This window comes from Quercus lobata, chromosome 3 (assembly GCF_001633185.2).
Source record: "Quercus lobata isolate SW786 chromosome 3, ValleyOak3.0 Primary Assembly, whole genome shotgun sequence".
In the NCBI taxonomy this organism is placed as follows: Eukaryota; Viridiplantae; Streptophyta; class Magnoliopsida; order Fagales; family Fagaceae; genus Quercus; species Quercus lobata.
Genome location: NC_044906.1, coordinates 720,338 through 736,282, shown reverse-complemented (window position 1 = coordinate 736,282; position 15,945 = coordinate 720,338). Strand labels below are relative to the sequence as shown.

Here is a 15,945-nt window from a genome sequence, read left to right as displayed (position 1 = left end):
TTATAGTAATTGTTGAAGTTACAAAACTTCTTCTTGAAATAATGCGTACAAAAGACTAGCAGGACATGAGTATGCAGATATCTCAGGGGATTTAGGTGTGGATGCTAGGATGTAAGTCTTGCTTTGGAGTTGACTGTGTTGTTTGCCATGCCTGGAAATTGTGATCATCTCAGAATATAGTAAAAAAATAACTTGGAGAGGATTATTTGTGTAGTTACTAAGAAGTACTTTAAGGGCTGCCTAATATTTCCTTCATTTTGCTTTCTGACATGGTGCTAGAGACATTAATGTAATTTTAACTGCTTGAGTTGCCCCTTTTCAGTTTAGTAAATGGTAAACGTAGCACTAGAACATGACAGTTCCTTTATTTAGGAATTGTCTGCCTCTATAAAAGATGCAAACTTAAGAACCATTGATTTTGTTATAGGTAAATCATGTGGACTTTTACATTTTTTTTTTCCAGTGAAACCTTTAAAGTCCCTAAAACTTTTTATAGTGGTGTAGCAGATTGAGTTTAGATGTGTATAGGTTAGTATAGGTTAATATAGGTTAGATGTGTATAGATGTGTATAGGTTAGTATAGATTAGTACTGGTTAATATAGATGTGTATGTGTGAACAAAATATTATGGAGCAGAGGTTCTCTTATTCATTTTTGAAGGGGCTTTTGCAATTATTTAGTCCCCCATTATCTTTTGCAATTTTGTATGTGTTAAAAAAAATTGCGTTTGCAATTATCTTTTGCTTTACATGTGTTTACCTCTCATACCATGTTGCTGTAATTAGCCTCTTGTATATAGGAAGGATAGATGGATTTGTATATGTTCAATTGTTAAATATAGTCGTACTACACTAAGAAATGGCACGAAAAAATGTTCAGTTTGTATGTATGATGAAAAGCAACTTATAAAAGTTTCTCGGCCGCATCTTTTTATTAGAAAGTTAAAGACCTACTAAAAAGTTTGTTTTAGATTAGGGAACTTGAAAATGTTTGTTAACTAACATAGTAACTTGACTGTAACAGGTTCACAATGCCTGAAATTGATATAATCATATACCACGGTGGTCCGTTGAAGAATGCCAATGCGAACAAGGGATTGCCATTTGAAGGGCCGGGTATAAAGACCTATTATACCCAAATTGATCGTAGGTTGAAGACCCTTGACGAATTGAAGATGATGGTTATGGAAGAGTTGTGTGAGAACCCTGCTGTGCACAACATACACATTACTTATCGCATGCCAAATGAAATCCTGAAGCACCGGATTAATTACAAGTACATGGCGATAGAAGCAAACAAACATGTGAAGATCATGTTTGACAAGTTGGAGAGAATACCTAAAGTAACTAACATTGAGTTGTACATACAGTTGGAGCCACGTGCAGAAGTTGGTATTGAGGAAATCCAACAAACACAAACAAGTTTACAAGTTACAGTTCCAGATGCTCAATACTAGTATTTTACACATGTAGAGCATGCTGATGTTCATGCCGATGAAGATGTTCATGCCGATGATGATGATGATGAGAATGAGGATGAGAATGATGATGATTATGATGATGAGGATGAGGATGATGACTATGTTGATGAAAATATTGCCATTAACGGTGAAGATTTTGGCGATAGAGATGAGATTGAAGACATGATTGAACAAGGGGACTTTAGGGACTTTGAGAGGGACATTGATGACGATGAGACATTGGACGGTAGTCAACCTGATGCATACAATGTTCTTACTGTCCAAAACATTACAGACACAATCCCTGTGTACTCACCACCTATTGAGACACCATTTGTGTCTAGTTGGAGAGAGGGGATGAATTTGTGCAAAGGCTTGACTTTTGCCAATAAAATGGAGGTGCAACGCGTATTAACAAAGTGTGCCCTCAAGGAAAACAAACATTTTATGATCAGTAGGTCAACCACGACAAAACTTTGTGCGAAATGCGTTGATGAGTCATGCACGTGGTATGTCTACGTAGTCATGAAGCCCAAGTTCCACAATCTATGGATGATCACCGTGTACAAGGGTCCTCACACGTGTATACGGACTGGGGTGCGAAATGATGGTAGAATGATGAGTTGTAAATTTATTGCAGATGACATCCTTAAGAAGTTATGTGAGGATCACACTACCTCAATTAAGCATCTCAGATCTATGATAGAGTTGAAATATGAGGGACAAAAGCCTTCTTACTACAAGGTGTGGGATGCGAAACAAAAGGCGATTGGGAAGATGTTTGGGAATTGGGAAGAGTCTTATCAAAGGTTACAGAAGTTGCTAATGGCATATATTGATCAGGATCCGACTACGCAGGTGTTCTATCGTACCACATCCACCGGTGAAGATGACACAGTATTTTTGAATTATGTGTTTTGGTCTTTCGGTCCAAGCATTGATGGATTCAAATATTGCAAGCCGGTTATCAGTATTGATGGGACCCATCTGTATGGTAAATATCAGGGAAAGTTGTTGGTTGCAATGGCAACCGACGCTAACAACAAGGTATTCCCTCTTGCCTTTGCTATTGTGGATTCTGAGTCAGGGTCTAGTTGGAGGTGGTTTTTACTATGCCTCAGAGATGCGATTGGCCGCGTGATACCTAACGAAGGCATTTGCATAATTTCTGACCGACATCTCGGTATCAAAAACGCCATTGCAAACTGTCCTAGAAGGGATGATGGAAGAGCACTGGTATTTCATAGATATTGCCTTCGACATGTTGCTAGCAACTTTAGCACACATTTTCAGAACTCGACTCTGAAGTCAGCGGCGTTGAAAGCCGGATATGCTAGTCAGGCAGTGAAATTTACCTCCATAATGGAGACCATTAAGCAGGCGGATATTGAGGCCATTAGAAATAAGAAGAAGTTGACGGGGAAGGATGGCAAGGAAAAGAATCAAGATTATCTTCCATACACATACCTAATGGGTGAGTCTGTGGATATGTGGACCCAGTCACATGATGGTGGGAGACGTTTTGGGGCAATGACAACCAATATATCAGAGTGCTTCAATGGTGTATTGAAAGGTGCACGGGGCCTTCCTATTGCCGCGTTGGTTGAGTTCACTTGGAACAAACTTGTCAGTTATTTCCACGACCGTCGCAAAGACTACCTTTTTGAGTTCTCAGAGGGTAAGAAATGGAGTAAATATGCCTTCTCCAAGTGGGATGAGAATAAGAGTAAATCTGAGAAACATTATCTCAAGCCATTTAGCAATGAAGAGCTGATATTTCAAATAGTTACCCAACTCAACACGTGTAGTGTAGGAGGGGGAAACCACAGTTATGAAGTTTGGTTACAGGAAAGAACATGCAGTTGTGGGAAATGGCAAAACATAGGGATCCCGTGTTCACATGCAATCAGAGTATGTGACTATTTAAATATTGATTCGACCACATATATTCACCCGTGTTATGGTTTGAACAATGCCATTAACACTTATGAGCATGCATTTGTGGTTCCTAAGTCTCCGGCCTTGTGGAGGGATCCCATAGGGCCAAAGTGGTTGCCTAATCCAGCATTGTTGCGGGCCAAAGGTCGACCAGTGAAGTTGAGAATAAGGAATGAGATGGATGGAGTGAGGAATAAGGATCGAGAACCGGGATGGCGGAGGGAGGATGCAGATTTGATAGAGAGTCAGCCCAAGCAGACATGTGGACTGTGTCATGCTTCTGGGCATAACCGCAGAAAATGTCCGCAGTCCCGTGGCGCTTCCACAAGCGGTCATGTTCCACACTAGGTAGGTAGATGGCAAATACTTATGCATCGGTTAAATATTTGTTGTTCATTCCATGTTGACCTAATGTTTACTATCTTTTCTCCTAATGTGATTACTCTACGTTTTTCAGGCATGCTTCCAAGGACGATGTTTTTGTTGTGTGGACAACCGATGTTAGGAAAAGTGACTACATTGTATTGGCTCTATGTGAACTTTTTGGTTTTTGTTGAATGTGCTTGTAAATCTCTATTCAATGTATGCCTACGAAGATTGTGATTTCAGTAGTATGGTTAGAACTGCAAATTATGCGTGGTTGGGCATGTTTAGAATGTTGATATTGAGAATGCCTTTTCTTGCGATGTAACTGCATTTTGCATTGTAAAACCATGTTCATACAGAGAGCGTAGAAGTTTCAGTAGTTTCGTTTGATGTAATCTACGTGTATTTACATTCTTAGCTTCTTTGCCTCTAAATGAGTGTTTATGGATTATATTCGTAGTTTATCTATCTTTGCTTCTCACCAGGTGCATGCACACGTTTCAGTTTCTGGTTTGTCTGCATAACCAGGAAAAAAGAAAAAAAAAATCCCCAGTCAATGATTCCTGGAATGAGCAGAGGAAAACAGAGCAAAACAAAAAAAAATAAAAAAATTTCCAAAGAACTCGAGTCTATGAAACTCGAGTTCCACTGGAAAAAACAGAGGAAAACAGAGCAACCCTCCTGGACCTCTCTGAGTAAACAGAGCAAAACCAATAAAAAAAATTTTCCAGTGGAACTCGAGTCTATGAAACTCGAGTTCCACTGGAAAAAACAGAGCAAAACAGAGCAACCCTATTGGACCTCTCTGAGTAAACAGAGCAAAACGAAGGAAAAAAATTTTCCAGGGGAACTCGAGGCTATGAAACTCGAGTTCCACTGGAAAAAACAGAGCAGCTTATTGGACCTCTCGGAGTAAACAGAGCGAAACAAAGAAATAAATGAAATCTAGAACTCGAGTCTATGAAACTCGAGTTTCAGTATTTGATTCTCGAGTTTTATAGACTCGAGTTCCCCTGGAAATTTTTTATTTTATTTATTTAATTTTGTTAAAGAAAGGAACTCGAGTCTTATAGACTCGAGTTCCATGAGGATTGAAAATTTTTTTATTTTATTTATTTAATTTTGTTAAAGAGAGGAACTCGAGTCTTATAGACTCGAGTTCTATGAGGATTGAAAATTTTTTATTTTTTTTATTTAATTTTGTTAAAGGTGACAATTGTTGTTCTTCTCTAGAAATTAGCTTTTTAGAACTTTTGAAGGGAAAAAGTTCTGTTTATGTTTTGTAATTTTGTTTTTAACCACTTGGCCTCCTTTTATGTGGAGTAGATGTGTACACTGGGATTTTTTTATTTTTCTTTTTCTTTTTAACTTTAATTGATTGAGCTCCTGTGTTACCCAAACCCCAATGCCAATACTATTAACTCTAAATTATATAATAAATACATGTTTCATAAATGGTCCTCCTCATGGAAGTAGCTTTTGCCGCACTCAGTCTTCAATTAATTGGAATCACCGGCTCCTATATTGTTATGCCTTCCAGCTAGCATTATTGCTAGGTTATATTTAGATACTTTGCATATGACTGATCATTTTAAATTCACATATACTCTATATTCGATTATGAAATTTTAAAATTTTTATGTGCATTGTAACCTGTAGATGCATTGCATTGAATAAACTATTCCACTCCATAACACCAAATGAGTGCTTTTGACAATATAGTGAAATGATCTTAACTCCAAATAATATGAGACACAAGGTTTTGATCCAAAAAATGTGTCAACTACATAGTTCTCTCTATACAAAACATAAAATTCCTGCCAATCAAGGCTTAAATATCCACATCTCAATACATTGTTCTCACTATACAAAATTTGCAATCACACTAAGAAATGGCACGGAAAAGAAAGTTATCCACCCTTTTAAGACGGTAACCAAACCAAGATAAGGTGGCAATGACAATGTTGGTCTCAAATCCCCCCATTCAACTTCCAACTGTCAGGCATTGGAGATGGCTTGAGAGAGTCCTTTGAAATCGTCATGATGGTGCCTAATACAAATCACAAACAGAATTTTATCACATTTCCCATATAATGCAAAAACAAAAATCTATCATTCATATATTTATCAATTTAATTAATTATATAGTTTTTGCAAACTATTTAGTTTCTTTACAAAGAAAACGAGGCCAAGAATACTAGCTAAGTAATAGAAAAAAGAAATAAATATTTGCAAGAGCCTCTTTGAAATAATACCATCATTCAGTATTGCGATTATCAGAAGCATGAAAGGTGGGAACTTATCTTCCCATATCAAAGCTAGAAGCACAAAACCAAGCTGCAAAAAGGTTGCGTTAACGAATTATAAGAAAGTTGAAACCAAAAAGCAAGAATTAAACCTTTAGCCAGCCCAGCTAGTGAAAATGAACTAAACAATATCAGTTTTAAATGCAAAATACTCCTAGCTTACCAATGTCCTTATGGTTATGGAGACAGCATATATCTGTATATTCATGCAAGCTAATTAGTTTTACCATTAAACAAAAAATATATACAAACAAAACTATGGAAAAAACACATGACAACTTATGTGTAACAATCATGTTTGGTACTACAAAAGTTTCTGATATATTTTGCATGCTTATTGCGTAGACATAAAAATGACAAGTAACAACTTCAAGTCTAGGAATCAACCTTCCAGGGTGATATTGAGAAGCAAGTTCTTGTTTGAGATTATGAAATGGGAAAAGCACTTGCTTTTCAGCGTACGATCCTGAATTTGAAGGAGGTTCACACTTTAGATGGATATCAAATGTAAATCCAACTTACATTATTTATGTCTTTATCAATTTTTCCCTGGTCGATGCATCTTCTGGCGCTCATGCATACGGTGCTGAAGCAAATGCATCTTCTGCATCGAATGTTGACAAGCTTCATCAAGAAATCTCAGTTCGTTCAGCAGTAGTCATAATTCCATTGATTATTGTGTGGACACACACACATATTCCTTGGAGTATTTTCTAGAAAATCCATAGAGGAGGTACAAGAGAAGAAGATGTTGCTGGAAAAGCTACAAGTCAGAATGAATGAAGCAGAAGCAAAGGCCAACAAGCTTAAAGTGTCATTGGAGAATCTATGTGGTATACTAACAAGGTTTTTACATTTCATATTTTGTTTTTATTATAAATAATTCCAATCATTGAGGACATTTTTCTTCCATAATAATATGTTAGAGCTCAATCAGACGATGGGAAATATCTATCGTAGGAAAAAGCAGAACATGATCTGATAAAGCTTGAACAAGCCCTGCATGATGAAGAAGCGGTCTGCCTTCTTTTCCTGGACTCTTCACCTTCCAATGCTTCAAGAGGTTTGATATAACAGTGATATCTGTGCCTACAAATAAAGCAATAATTCTAATAAAAACCCAATGCAATTGAAATTTTGAATATGTATGTCATAATAGTTTTTTTTTTCAAAACATTGAATGTAATATTTGCCTAAAACGAGTATGTTTCTCAATGAAGGAATACAACTGGCTGCAACGTCGTAGTACTAAGTGCACAAAACTTAGTTATATTTGTGGGGTTTTTCAGTGGTTAAGGTTGAACCCACAACTACTTTTGGTGAAAGGCACTTGTCATTGCAACAAGGCTTGACCACTAGTGCAACTGCTAATTCAGACCACTAGAGCAAGGCTTGATTCAAGGCACGATTTATATGTGCAACTGCTAATTCTCACTCTTAACATTTTCAAAACGCATTATTAAAAGAAATTAATTTTAAAAGCCAATCGACCATACCTTAACCCTTTTCAAAAGATCTTTTGCATTATTGTCATGCTTGAAGTGTTCTCTTACACGCTACAAATAGACAGAACAAAGATGGTAGAGCACAGAATTTAGGAATTTGATGATTTATAGGGTCCCTTGAGCATACTTTGCAATAGCCTCATAGTGTCCAAAAATTTACCCTATGTTTGGATGGGGCAGTTCCAAACATACCCTAAAGGATGTGGGCCAATCAAATTAAGGTCCTACCAATTTAATCATATCAACATGGTAATGGGTTGCAGAAGTCCAACATCATTTATCCAAAATGTGTAAAGTAGTGGCATGACTCCCCAAAGTGATGGGGAATCAATCTACCTAAGAGGCATTAATTAGAGCTAAATGGATAAAAGGAAACAACATACCTCTAGTATTTTATTGAAAGCCTTTGCCAAGGCTGGTTTAATATCAGCTCGATGTAGCTTTCCACTTTCATAGTAAGCAACCAATTCTTCAAAGCTTTCGAACCTCTTGGATTGTAGAGAAAATTTACATTGCAAGAAAACAATCTGAGTTACTATTCCCAATGGAAAATGATTTTGGAAAAATGGCGCAAGCAACTATAGGTCTATTCTTAAGGAGCACGGACTTTGAACAAGATGCAAGGGTTGACATGCATGTGAAAAGGCAGATGTCGTACCATTAACTAAATAAAATAAGTAAAGCTTTCATAATAAAATCCTTATGACTTACTTGTCACCACCATTCTTTGCACTGCGCTCTACTACAAACTTTTTAAACCAAGGTAAAATGAGGTACTTCACATACTCCAAGCATGGATTCCCTTCCACAATATCTGGAGGACAGTATGCTCTCTTTATCTTCAAATTTACTTTCGCCTACAACATGGAGGCAGACTAAATCTAAGGTTAACCTAGTTTATAATCCAGTATCATTATGCTATGCGCAACTAATAAAGAAAACACTATGTAGCCCCCTATATGGCAATTTGATACCCCTTCCATAAAAGTTGAAGATAGTGGATCACTTTTCGACATCTTCTCCTGACCTTGTTGTAAATTGGGTAACATGTTTGTAAATTACCAGTAAGCAAAACAAATAAAGACCACACATAAGCACATTGCATGCATGGGTAGAAAATTTGTGCTGCAGTGAACTCGTCCTCATCACTTCGACCCATAATGTGACCACACCTGCAGCAAAATATAATAGAAGTAAAAATAACAACTACATCACCAGCATATTAAAGTAATAATAATAATCATCATACCATAATTCACGTTTATATCCTTGAAACCGTATTCCTTTGTGCTATATCCATCACAAGAGGCTAGTGCTCATGAGCTTGATTCGGTTTATCTCGTTCGACGACCGCAGAAACTCCACCTTCCCTCCATCAGTATCCATCCCAACGGCCTTCCAAATCTGAATGAGGTAGCGCCCAACAACATCAATTTTCTTCAACTGACCTCCCAGTAGATTGGTTAGCTGGGCAAACCAATCTACAATCCATATTTTCACTCTACACCCAGCAGATGTCAACTTGTTCACATTTATTTATAATAAAAACAAAATATGAAATGTAAAAACCTTGTTAGTATACCACATAGATTCTCCAATGACACTTTAAGCTTGTTGGCCTTTGCTTCTGCTTCATTCATTCTGACTTGTAGCTTTTCCAGCAACATCTTCTTCTCTTGTACATCCTCTTTGGATTTTCTTGAAAATACTCCAAGGAATATGTGTGTGTGTCCACACAATAATCAATGGAATTATGACTACTGCTGAACGAACTGAGATTTCTTGATGAAGCTCGTCAACATTCGATGCGGAAGATGCATTTGCTTCAGCACCGTATGCATGAGCGCCAGAAGATGCATCGACCAGGAAAAATTTGATAAAATTTAAAGGACCTGCATAGTCCATAACAGACCTGCAGATTCTAGCCCATAAAGGACCTGCATTTGGGAAGTTAAAGGAATAAAGTTTAAAACAAATTTATGCAATAGGTCTTCCATGAAATAAGAAAAATCAAAATAATTTAGTTATTACATAATAATGCAATAAGTATGGGATAAAAATTATGTTATGAAGAAAGTAATAAGCAATAGCCACTGTAGCACATACACCAATTATGTTAGCGAACTCGTACAGAAATGAAGATTACAAAATTAAAAACATCCTCTAATCCAATCAATTGACAAGTCGCTCATCTAGGAAGTTGTACTGCACATAAGGAAATAACCTAAGGAATAACACCTAAGATACAATATCTGGAAGACTAAAATTTTGTAGTATTTTTGTATTTTTATTTTTTATTTTTTACAATTCAAGCCACAAACGAATCCTAAATTTTAGGATTTCAGATTCTCTACTAATGGCCTACTAACCAGCACAGTTTCCCATTGCATTGAAAATAAAATAAATAAATAAAATGTTTTAGGATTTTAGAATCCTAAATTATCTTTGTGTTTTACATTTCTTTTTTAACATTCGTTATTATGTTCCACGGTTGAGATTCAGGATTTTGGATTGTGCAATATTGTTAAGGATAAATTGCTATGTTTAAGGATAACAATATCCAATAGAGTTTTGGTGAAAAATAAATGCATTACTTTTATTGTTTCAGTTAATCAATTGTGATCCTTGAACGTTGCGTTGATAATTTTTTTACAATTTCAAGCAAAAAAAAAAAAAAAAAATTTCAAAACCCATGTTTAGGTAATTTTATTCCTAAAAGTTTGCCTATTATTTAGAAGCCATTTTGGCTATGATTTTATAATTATAACTTTAAAGAGAAGAGGAAAAAAAAACGTTTTTACATTTTTACCCGGTATTTTTATTCCTAAAATTTTGCCTATTATTTAGAAGCAATTTTCTCCATGATTTTACAATTTTATCTTTAAAGGAAAAAAATTTAAATAAAAAAAACCGCGTTTTAGGTTTTTACCCGTAAAAGTTAGTCTATTCTTTACTAATAATTGTTCCATTTTTATCTACTTCCGGTGTGCCTATTGTGGTGTATTTGGAGGGAGCGTAATTGGCGTACTTTTGAGGATAGGGACAAGTCCGAAGACCAGTTGCTCGCTTATTTTAGTGGCTCTCTTTTTGATTGGTCTAGGGCTTGGGGACTCACCTCTAGTGATTCTATCCCTATGTTCTGTAGTTCTCTTCTCTGTAATTAATATGCTCTTTGTTGTCTCCGTTTGTTTTCTTGTTTGAGTTATCTCATTGTCTCTCTTTTTTGTTTGTTTCCTTCTCTGTATTGTCTGTTCTGCCTTGTGTTTTCATGAGGTAGCTTTTAATATATATCTTTCTTACTTATCAAAAAAAAGAAATAATTGTTCCATTTTTCTCAATCTGTGGCAATTTATTTATTAAATTTAATTTTTTTTTTACAAATCTATTAGTAATATGTATATAATGGTCAATCACTCTCCTTTGCCTATATATTGTATGCTTCGAAATAGAGGTCACTGCAATATAATTAATTGATACGTGCTACTTATCCAAATTGCACAATTTGTATTTGTTGTATACAAGATCATACTCATCCAAATTCCACAGTTGTTGTCTTATAATATTGTAATCAAAAAAGTGACAGTAATATTGCAATAAAAAAGAATAAGAAAAGCAATGACTAAGCTTTAACCTACAATAAAAAGAGGAAGTAGTTGATTTGGAGGGAACATTACACCTTCGCCCAGGCTCTTCCTCACCAAATTCTTTGCGAAATTCCCTAAACAACTTGTCTTGAATTCTTTTTTGTTTTCAGACTTGGAACCATCACCCATCATGCCGTAGTCGATGAATTTGACTGCACGACTGGTAAATACGTGGTACAATTCGTCCAGATTGGGTTTCTCCATTCTCTTCTTCTGTTCAAGATAAAACCATTAGCGAAGAAAAGTTACCGACCTTAAAATGTCAAATGCTGAAGAGCATAACTAATAGAAACATATTAGCACATTCTACAAAATTGCATTATAAGGCTATTACAAGTCCAAAACACGTAAGGTAAGAAAACTTAACAATTGTTTTTTCCTTCTCAAATCATAACTGCTTTGAATTTTTGCTCAACCGAAATTGTTTGGTATGCACTTTTAACTTCAGCTTGAACCCTCTTGAACCCAATACAAAATACACCTCATTTCAAGTATTGAAATACAAATCGATTGATAAAAAAAGTACATGGAAAATTGTCCTACAATTAGCCAATGAGGCAAAGATCCTAACAACATGAAAACATGAAAAGGCAAGGGATGTATATAAATGTAATCCCTTTGCTACTACATATCAAAGAGGTTCAGCTGTTCATGTGCTAGAAGGCCCAGAATGAAAGATTCCAATACCATTACAAACATGCCTGTTCGTTTCCTATTCCATACTCCAGATCAGACCATCAAATGGCCATAAACTCAACAACATACAGATTAGATGACTTAGTTGTTGATTAAACAAAACCCTAAACATAAATGGATTTGGTTCAATGAAATTTCAAGAAAAAACAAGCAAGACCATCCAGAAAAGATGGCCCCAAGATTCCGAAGACCAAAACAGCATATACAGAGTCTTGTGTCTGAAGGAACTGATTCCTTTACTTCCTAGGATTTGACAAAAGAATAAAAAAAATGATGTTAACTAAAACAATAGTTCCATTTCAGTAGTTACCAAAGCCTTCTGTGTGAGTCCAATGGAACAGAAGATGTGACTATCAAAAGTTGAGCCCCAATAGGAGCAATGTATACACAACAAAATACAAAAGAGGTAGAGGAGGAAAACATCCAGTGTTTTCAGATATAAAGAAAATACATGTTCAATGGGAAGTTGCTCATCTTCACATGTTTACTTTATCCTACTAACATCATGCTGGAAACTGTTACCCAGTCACCTTCACGTGTTAATGTTCTTCCTGAGCAGCACATTTGTTACCTTGGACAAGGAAATCAAGAAACTCTCCGTTTTTATGATGGAAAATTTTGAGACAGTAATATTACAAACAAAATAAGATAAAAGGGGAAAAGTTTGGGATAAAAGGAAATCCAGAAACTCTCCATTCTTATCTTGCTTAACCTTATTTTGATATCTACCAAGAATATCAACCAATTTTGTTTAATATTCAGATGCAGTCAACAAATGGACAAAATTAATGCAATTTAAATATCCAAGAGGATTCAAGTGCTCTAGAAAATCAAAAATTTGGTGAAAATGACTATATACAATAACGGCGAACTGAAGACAATAATCAAGAAGATATGTTGATGGGGTTGGAAGAATCAAAAGCTCATGAGTGGAACAAATAAAATAAAAAGAGATTTTTTTTTTATAAGATACCTCCAGCTGTGGAAAAATTTTTGACATGGCATCCTTCACTCTGCTCACCTGCACATTAATCACTAAATGAATATCGCAATAGGCATGCTGAACCAATCCAATCAAAAGACAACAATATCAAATAAAAGGAAACTCATGCAATAAAATTTCAGAAAATCCATATTCAAATGATGTGCATTACATATCCTCATTTTAATCAAAGTCATATACTCACATTTGAGGGCAACAGTTCTTGACTGTATTCTTCATTCTTAAACCAATATATTATATTTTGGTAAGTGTTCTTAAAACAATATACTACTGAAAAGACATACAGAGTTCATTCTTCTATTCCAATATCAGTTTTGTATTATCCTTGCCACTGTTAGTGTATAGCTTAGTCTAGTTTAGTCCATTGGGCTTAGCCCAATATACTGTACTTGTACTTTACTTATTTTACTTGTACTGCACACATACCTAGCCTATATAAAGGCTCTCTATTGTACATTATTTTACACATCAAATATACAGACTATTCAGTCTTTCTCTCTCACTTTACATTGTTAACATGGTATCAGAGCCATTCCTCTGATTTTCTGGTTCCTGTGGACATCTCCGGCGTTTTTTCGCTGCCCTCGTCTTCGTCCAGTGGTCACTGCAGAAGCGAGTCACCGCCGTCACGCCCACAGTACCTGCAACTCTCGGATATCATCGTTCTGCTCATCCAACTGCCAAAGCAAAGGCATAAAGTGACAGAACAGCCAATTCCGAGCAAAACCCAACAAAGAACGGCCAGAAACTACATCACACGCGCCCCCACGCGCCGCCAGAAGTTTTCAGCCTCACGAGCACGCGGTCCACGCGCCGCCACGCGCCGTCTGTGACACTCACGCGCCACACGCGCCAGTTCCACGCGCCTCACGCGCTCTTCACGCGCCACACACGCCTGCTCCGCTTCACGTGCTGCCACGTCAGCCCTAGAGTGACGTCACACTGCCACGTCAGCACACGTCAGTCGTTGACCGTTGACCGTTGACCGAAGTCAAAATTTTTCAACAACACCTGTCTTGCTCAGTTTTTCACGTAGATTCCGATTTTGAGCTCCGTTTCTGCATTTGAGGTCTCTAAATCCCATTTTTTGGTCATTTTCTTCATTATGGCTCAACAAAATGATCGAGATATCATACGTCCTATCACTGTTATGTTGGATGGTCCTACTAGTTATCATGCGTGGGCTCAGAATATGACTATCTTTCTCAAGGGTCGTAAACTGTGGAGGTATGTGACTGGTTCAATTCCTAAGCCAGTACCAAACCCTAAGTCCAAAGCCACAGCTGCTGAAGAGTCTTCCAAGACTGCTGTTCCAACAGATGATTATAAGGAACGTCTAGAGGAATGGGAGAGTATTCAGAGTAAGATCTTGTCTTGGTTTATCAATACATCTGTTCCCTCCATTCATAATCTTCTTCCTCGTCTTGAAACTGCTGAGGCTGCTTGGAAATTTTTGGCGGATCGCTATAATTGCACTAATGATTCAAGCTTGGAGTTCCACATTGAATCAAAGCTCTATCAAATGCGCCAAGAGACAGGTCAGCCCATTTCTGATTTTTATTCTCAGACTTCTACTATGTGGGAACAACTCTCTGCTGCAGATCCTCCACTGGTGTGCTCTAAGGACATTGAGCTGTTTGTCAAATATCGGGATCGTCGTAGATTTATGCACTTCATGATGGGTTTACGTGAGGATTTTGAGCCTACTAGGGCTTCTCTGCTTAGCCGGTCTCCTACTCCTTCTCTTGATGCTGCAGTCAAGGAGCTCATTTCTGAGGAGAACCGTCGACCTACTTATCACATGTCATCATCTGATCATGTATTGGCTACACCCTCTCCACAGCCTCCCATTGCTGCATTCACTGCTCCTCCACGAATAAACTCTGGCATCCCAATTCTCAGTCTTCCAAAGGCACTCGCTGCAAGTTTTGCCGTGTCAAAGGCCATGACATCTCTGTTTGTCACAAGCTGCAGAAATTTGTGCAAGAGCATAATAAAGCTTCTCTTCCTCGGGCAGCTGCTGTATGTCCTTCAGATCCATCGGTTCCTACAGGTCCATCTTTGACTTCCTCACTTACTACGGCTGATATTGAGGCAGTTGTTCAACAGGTTTTATCCCGTACTTCCACTGCCCTTTCTGTAACCTCAGGTAAACAACCTTGGTTTTTTGATACTGCATGTTGTAACCATATGACTCCTGATGAATCCCAATTTTCTGATAAGGCACCCTTAGAACATCCAATCAACATTTACACTGCTGATGGAACTCCTATGTCTGTTAGTCATAAAGGAACAATATCTTCTCCTAATTTATCCCTTAGTGACACCTTTCATATCCCAAAGTTATCCCTCAATTTGCTTTCTGTTGGTCAACTTTGTGAATTAGGATTAGATCTTCTGTTTACTAATCATGGTGTGGATGTGCAGGATCCCCGGACGGGTCAAGTGCTTGGGACAAGCCTTAAAGTTGGTCGCATGTTTGAGGTTCATGACTTGAAGATTCCTTCACAAGTCGTTTCTGCAGCTGCAACCACTGCCACCTCCTCCCCTGATCTATGGCATGCTCGTCTTGGTCATCCATCCTTATCTCGTCTTCAGTTGTTAGCTTCTCAAGGTCATTTAGGTTCTGTTCAGTTTCAAAAATTTGATTGTACTTCCTGTCATTTTGGCAAACAAACAAAATTGCCTTTTAATAAAAGTGACTCCTTTTCTTCTGCCCCTTTTGATCTTGTTCATTCTGATATTTGGGGCCCTGCACCTGTTCCCACTGAGGGGGGATCTAAATATTTTGTCATATTTGTGGATGATTTTTCTCGATATACTTGGATTTATCTGCTTCACCATAGGTCTGAACTTGTGTCTATTTATCAAACATTTCATAAAATGATTGAAACACAGTTCAATCGCACTGTCAAAGTCTTTCGGTCAGATAATGCCCAAGAATATAATGATAAATCTTTCTTATCCTTTTTAGACAGTCATGGTACTCTTCCTCAGCGGTCTTGTCCCTACACCTCTCAACAAAATG

At 37.1% G+C, this 15,945-nt stretch overlaps 1 protein-coding gene and 1 pseudogene across 1 annotated transcript; one reads left to right on the top strand and one right to left on the bottom strand.

Moving 5' to 3' along the window:
* The first annotated feature begins 1,030 nt into the window (after positions 1-1,030).
* On the top strand, positions 1,031-3,233 carry LOC115979697. Its single transcript, XM_031101761.1, has 3 exons — positions 1,031-1,342; positions 1,565-3,137; positions 3,220-3,233. Exons 1-3 carry the CDS (start codon positions 1,031-1,033, stop codon positions 3,231-3,233), a joined length of 1,899 nt encoding a protein of 632 aa, XP_030957621.1.
* A 2,500-nt stretch (positions 3,234-5,733) lies between these two features.
* Positions 5,734-9,214, bottom strand: LOC115979696 (annotated as a pseudogene).
* Positions 9,215-15,945: the final 6,731 nt, after the last annotated feature.